Source organism: Trichogramma pretiosum, unplaced genomic scaffold, assembly GCF_000599845.2.
Source record: "Trichogramma pretiosum strain Unisexual culture from Peru unplaced genomic scaffold, Tpre_2.0 scaffold37, whole genome shotgun sequence".
Taxonomy (NCBI): domain Eukaryota; kingdom Metazoa; phylum Arthropoda; class Insecta; order Hymenoptera; family Trichogrammatidae; genus Trichogramma; species Trichogramma pretiosum.
Window position 1 is genome coordinate 1,532,557 of NW_019641622.1, and position 6,091 is coordinate 1,538,647.

General features: G+C 34.4%; 2 protein-coding genes across 2 annotated transcripts; both read right to left on the reverse strand.

Annotated features, from left to right (window-relative positions):
* Positions 1-3: 3 nt before the first annotated feature.
* Positions 4-1,897, reverse strand: LOC106649648 (cytochrome b5 reductase 4). The gene has a single exon (XM_014367174.2). The coding sequence runs from the start codon at positions 1,758-1,760 to the stop codon at positions 51-53; it is 1,710 nt and encodes a 569-aa protein (XP_014222660.1). The 5' UTR covers positions 1,761-1,897; the 3' UTR covers positions 4-50.
* A 186-nt stretch (positions 1,898-2,083) lies between these two features.
* LOC106649650 (caspase-8-like) lies at positions 2,084-4,463 on the reverse strand. The gene is made up of 5 exons (XM_014367177.2): positions 3,517-4,463; positions 3,187-3,443; positions 2,918-3,113; positions 2,732-2,854; positions 2,084-2,662 (listed from the first exon to the last, which is right to left on the reverse strand). The coding sequence occupies exons 1-5, from the start codon at positions 4,052-4,054 to the stop codon at positions 2,307-2,309; spliced, it is 1,470 nt and encodes a 489-aa protein (XP_014222663.1). The 5' UTR covers positions 4,055-4,463; the 3' UTR covers positions 2,084-2,306.
* Between the last annotated feature and the right edge of the window lie 1,628 nt (positions 4,464-6,091).

Below are 6,091 nucleotides of genomic sequence, written 5' to 3' on the forward strand. Positions count from 1 at the left end.
TTAAATAAATAAAAAAGGCACATACACTCTGATTATGAAAATTGAATTGATCAACCTTCAAATTCAAATATTTGGTCTGATTGCCATTTAAGATTTGTCAAATAGTCTCTTGTTATTTTCATGAAACCTGATGGACCGCAAATAAAAATACAAGCCTTAGAAGACTGGTCACCAATTTTATCATTTAATAATTGTTCAGTTACAACTCCTTCCAAACCACTCCAAGAACTTTCAGCTTGGGATAAAATATGTGTCACAGATAGTGATCTTTGACTAGCAATTCCTTGTAATTGTTCATTACAAAATATACTACTTTCTTTCTTATTAAAATTAATAAGATTAATACTAGGAGGATTTCTCAAAGTTAAGGATCTTTTTATGATACTTAACATTGGGGTAAGGCCAGTACCCGCTGCTAGCATGTGCATACTACTATATTTATCAAAAATTGGTGCTTGAAAATTTCCTAAAGCATTGCTAAGCTCCAGATTTTCTCCTACTTCTAGTTTGGTCAACTTTGGTGTTAAAGTACCTTCTTTGTAATTTTTTATAATTAAACAGAGACAGTCATCTTTTGCTATAGTGGACAACTTATTCTGAGGATCAATGAAATTTGGAACAGGTGTATACATTCTTAAAACTTCTGTACCCATAATATCCATTTTAATAGCCAAATGTCTTCCAGGAGGAAAAACTTGAATTAAGTTTTCTGCTTGCAAAATCAAAAGATGGACATCCTCACATAATGTGGAATTCACTATAATACTATAACTGTTATAAGTATGTTTTTGTAAATCTAACTTTTCTTGAGATTCTGATAAAGTTCCATAAGTCTTCCAGATTTTTGGAATTTTTTTTTTCAGTATAATTTCAACCTCTGTCATTTCATTTGTATTTTTCCAATTCGGTGGCCATTCAACTTCATCACTTAGTTTAAAATCATTAAGTACAACTTTATTGGCTTTCTCAAGATTCAATTTTATACAAAATGCAGAACTATTTAATTTTTGAAACTGATATTCACCTATGAATTCATCTCGATTTACACGATAAAAAAAAGTTATATTATTGGTCGTTTGCCTCCAATCCATTTGTATTGGAGATGATTTGGGAACAACTGCGGTAACTTTGTCATTCTTCTGAGGCTGAACTATATCACTTGTAAAATACATATCAGCTGTAATGGTACGTTCTAACCGTCCAACTACACATTTTTGAAGTATACTCTGATAATTTACCCATGCATGAACATCGTCAAAGAGTTTAGTAGCATCTATGCCAACACCTTTCATCAGCTCTGGAACTCCTCCTGGATGAAAATTCATGTAACGAGTGATGTTATAAACTGTGCCTCTTATTGCAATCCAAGCATCATCGATTTTGTTGTGTTTGGCCAATTCTGTGGGAGTCACTGTTTGTAATCTGCCACCCACACCAGTTAAATCAATTCCTGAATTTCCCAAACGAATCCAATCCATGAGGCTGTGCCCAGGTGCTAAGGCTGTTTTATTACGAGGATTGCCAGTGGCTGATCCACTCGAGGAACTCGACTTCGGAAGATTATCATTGTTTCCAGGTTGTAATGAATTCGGCGATTTATTGATTTGTACTATACCAGCGGGAAGCAAAGCTGAATTTTTTACAAGGAGACCAATCGTCGAGGGTGGCTTCATATCCATTTTCTTGACTTCTTTGTCGATGTTTTGCACAGTCGAATCCTTCCCTTCGCTGGAGTTCACTTTTATTTGATTATTATCCATCGCAAAATTTATCTTTCCATGGGAGAGTAAATGACGACTCAGATCTCGTGATTCTCAGCGTTTCTAATTATATCTGTATATATACATACTTTTGAAATCGCATCGACGAGTGTGTCACTGTGTCGTCTGTATAGAACGCTGAACGCATGCCCGCGTGGGAAACCAGCTGTTCATTTTTGCGCGCTACAGTTGCACAAACTCAAGTGTATAAGATAGACGTGTGGTTGGCAAAACTTGCGAGGACAATTTTTTCAAACACTTTTTTAACTTTTATGAATTATAACGTTTATTGTAAAATGTTTACTTTTACAGTTAAATGGCCATATCACACTAACGCAACAATTCTGTATAAAAATATAAAAATTTCTTTTTTCATCATTACATTATAATTGTAATTGTATTTGTATTTGTATTCGAGAAAAGTTAACATTTTCATAAGTATTTGTAGAAATATCACATTTTTACTTCATCTTTATTATGAAATGTTCATACTCTAAATTAAACTCGTCGGTTCGTCTTTGAAGTACACTTAAATAAAATTATATTTTATGTACCGGTTCTTTTTGCTTTTTGGTACTTTGGAATTATATAATCATAGCATGTATTGTCTTTGTAAGTCGGTACCTGACAATAGTTGTAAGATTCATGTTCCGAAGGCGCATCCCATGTAGAAACATTCTGTTTGACTAACTTAGCCCACTCTGAAACTTTTATCGGTGTAGACTCTTCGAGCTCTTTACAAACAGCTTGAATTAAAATAGAACCTTCAGTTTTGCTTCTAAAAGCTTGAAATCCTTCTATGGTCGCTTGCAAAATTGAATAATTAAGCTTTAATTTTGGATTGTAAGCACTCATTCCGTTGTCTATACCATCAGTTTCAATCAGTTCTTTACTAATCAGACCTAAATAGTATATTTAAATTATATAGTTAAAAATCTGCTAATGTAATTTTAAGAGATATAAGATTTTACCTTTATAAGTCCCTTGACAAGCCTGAAGAATTATGAATTTAAAAACGTTTCTTAATTCATTTTGGCAAAACTCTTTTTCAATTTTTTCGAGGGGTAAATCTTGATTTGTAAATGACACATGACCTAGAATATTATATGTAAGGGGTTGAATGTCTGAAAATTAATATTTTTAATAAAAGATGTTACCTTTTGTCCCATGACTCATGATGCACAAGAATATTGCACCATAATTTTTATATCTATGGGGCATATCTTGTAAAAGCTCCAACATTGCCCAATGGTTTAAATTTGAATGTTTTTCTATTTCGAATCCACAACCTTTAAAGGATTCCTCCAAATTTTCAACATCTATATCTGATCCATGTCTTGGTTTGATTTTCTCCTAAAAATAATGTGTCAATGAATTGTGATGATAAAGTATAACTTTTATAAAACCAGAAGCATGGAAAAGTCACTTTATGTTTATCAAATTCTTCAATATTAACAATAATGCATATCCTTTTATCATTATTGGACCATGGTGCTTTTTTTTTATGTAATATATTATTTTGATCAGGAGCTTTGAAATTTATATCATTTGATGATACAAGTTTTGTTGTGACTGAAGTTGCATTATCGGTTTCATTTATATTTTCAATCAATGAATTGAAACAACTGGTTTTATATCCAATCTTGTTTAAAATCCTCATCAATACATACATGTCATGGCTACCTGCAAAAAGTTCCAGATAAATTACATGAACTAATGAACTATTAAGAGAATTCAACATTTTTTTATGTGCTACCTGTGTCATTTTTCTTCTGATCTTCAAGAAAATTGAGAAAACACAACTCCAATTGCTGTTCTCTTCCACATTCAAAAGAACAATCCGTTGAATTTTTTAATTCCTGAATTAAATATTTAGTTTCATGGAATTCTAAAGATTCACAATAAAAGTATAGTCGTTGAACGTCGCGATCTAAATGTGGCATAAAGTAATTTTTTCCATCGTAATTTTTCGTAGAGATTTTTACGTCTTGAAATCCTAATTTCCTCAACACTTTTATGTTGTCGGTCAAAAATAGGCTCTCGATTAATTTTATCTCCCAGTTTTTTATTTTTCTCACTTGTAAAAAAGCCTCTGTGGGTGTGCTTACAATTCTCTCGACATAAAACGGCGTCTCACCGTCACTCATTAAAAACATTATTGATATAATGTCACGACCGGTCAAATCTCGAGCGATTTCCTCCAACACTTGGGTTACTGTTTCTCGGTTGGGAAACGTTGCCGGTATGAGGAGTTCCCTCGACGTCAATTGCTTTCCTGTGGCGCTCAACTCCATCGTTCTTCGCGCTCGATCGTCTTATGTTTATAGACAACACAGCATATAAAAAGGTTAGTCGTCGGTACTCGGTAGACAGTCGCTTGGTTTCAACGCGAAGTGTCGTCGGTAAAATAGCCAAAGAAATTACGGTGTAAACGTACTTCATTAAACGATGCACTTAAATCGAGGAACAATGTGCGAGTATGTGCAGAGAGCGGCATAAACGAAGCGCTTTACTTGGGACACGTCAAAATCTTCGCTGTGTGCAGCGCGTTGTGTACTATATGCGAATTTTATTATCGCATACTCGCCGCACAATGGAGCGAAGCGGTGGGGAAGAAGTGCGAAACGTAAAATGTGCCCGAGAGACTTCAGTAGCAGCAGCAGCATTGGCAACGATTCGCGAGCACGAAGTATGTGAAGTTACATATTGTGTATATCATATAATAAACGTCACGAGCATGAAACTTCGGTCTTTGGTTATTACAAACTTACGTTATCTCGTTGAAAATTTTACTTTCGAAATCGAAGCGTTTTAAGCCGTTTGAAAGTGGCGATAACGAACGCGTATCGTCTATAATGTATATTGTACCTGCATCGATTATTCACTTTTATTATTTTAAACGTTGATTATTGAATTGAAATAATGGCCTTTATGGATATAGGTTTGATATAAACTGATCGCATGTAATATTTATATCAGAGCGGTAAAGTCGACTCGAACTTATTGTAATCGAATAGACAAAATAAACTTACCGAAAAGCCGACGTATTCATTTATAATGCGTGTAAAACCTTTTTTTTTGTGGTCAGAAATAATACCGTAAAAGTAGTTCGATCGTCGCGATCGAGACAATTATAACCCCACTGTTCTGTGCAAGAACTATTAATTTACCCAGACACTTGAAATGCATTCATTTAATTTCGTGTCAAACTATCTTATGTCAAATTATCAAACAAACTTATGTCCAACTAATATAATCGTGTGAAACGATCGAATATTGTCAATGAGTTTTGACACGAACCGCAGTCGTAATATAATACGAATTTCGTAATGTAATACGAAACTCTTCGAATGTATCAAAGTTCGCCAAATCGTCGGACAAGTATCGACCGAAGGATCTCCATAAACTTGGACGTTCTATACATTGGAAAACAAAAGAAGAAATGTATATTATCTCCGAGCCTGCAACTAAACTCTGTTATCGTAAAACAAAAGTTTTGCATTCTTTTGCCACATTATGATATTGAATGCAATTTTAAATATCGCGTGTAGTGCTAGCGTATCGTATACAATTTCCTGCGATAAGAAGCCTCGTAGGCGCGCGCGGATATTCGAGTAATTCGAAGCATCGCGAGATTCGTGAGATGAATTAAGATGTACGAAGCTCGGAAACACGATCGGAGACTCGAGCTCGATAAAATTTCGTTTATTGTAATGTGATGATGTAAATAACGCCGTTTTTTAAATATAATTTAGATAAAATCAACTGCTCTTTTCCCTCGCAATCGTATTTTGTTTTCCACATTTTTATGGAATTCCATCTCTAGATAGCGCTCGTTTTTTTTTCATTTGTTTTTATTTTCGTGCATCTTCAATCGAAAACTCGAGTGCTAGATAATAATAAAATATTTTTCACCCCTTTCAACCCAACGCGCGATATTCCGGCACTTTTGGGTTTATATATAATACACGAGTTCAATATTGTTGTTTTGCAAGCATGCACGAAAGCGAGAGTATATAGGACTGCATTTGGCACGAGAAAATTTCGCAGGCTACGTGCCGCGTTGGATTCGAGCGTTGATTTTTGTAGAATTGTCACCGAGACTTTCAGCGAATTGAATTATCAATACACGGTTTCCTGTGAGCTGCCTCTTTCTCAGTGCGTTTCGCGTACTGTAGAATCACTTTTTACCATCAATTGTTTTCGTTCACTCATTACTCATGTAAAAATAAGTCGTGGATATAGAAAAGTGTTTTCACACATCAGATGCATAATGTCAATTTCCCATTTATGTATAATTATAATGACTTAGTTATGCGTGATTGGTTAAC

Coding starts and splice junctions, on each gene's coding strand:
- LOC106649648 (XM_014367174.2), bottom strand. CDS start 1,760: ATGGATAATAATCAAATAAAAGTGAACTCCAGCGAAGGGAAGGATTCG.
- LOC106649650 (XM_014367177.2), bottom strand. CDS start 4,054: ATGGAGTTGAGCGCCACAGGAAAGCAATTGACGTCGAGGGAACTCCTC. Junction 3,114..3,186: donor AAGAATTTGATAAACATAAA/GTGACTTTTCCA, acceptor CATTATTTTTAG/GAGAAAATCAAACCAAGACA. Junction 2,855..2,917: donor CATGAGTCATGGGACAAAAG/GTAACATCTTTT, acceptor ATAATATTCTAG/GTCATGTGTCATTTACAAAT.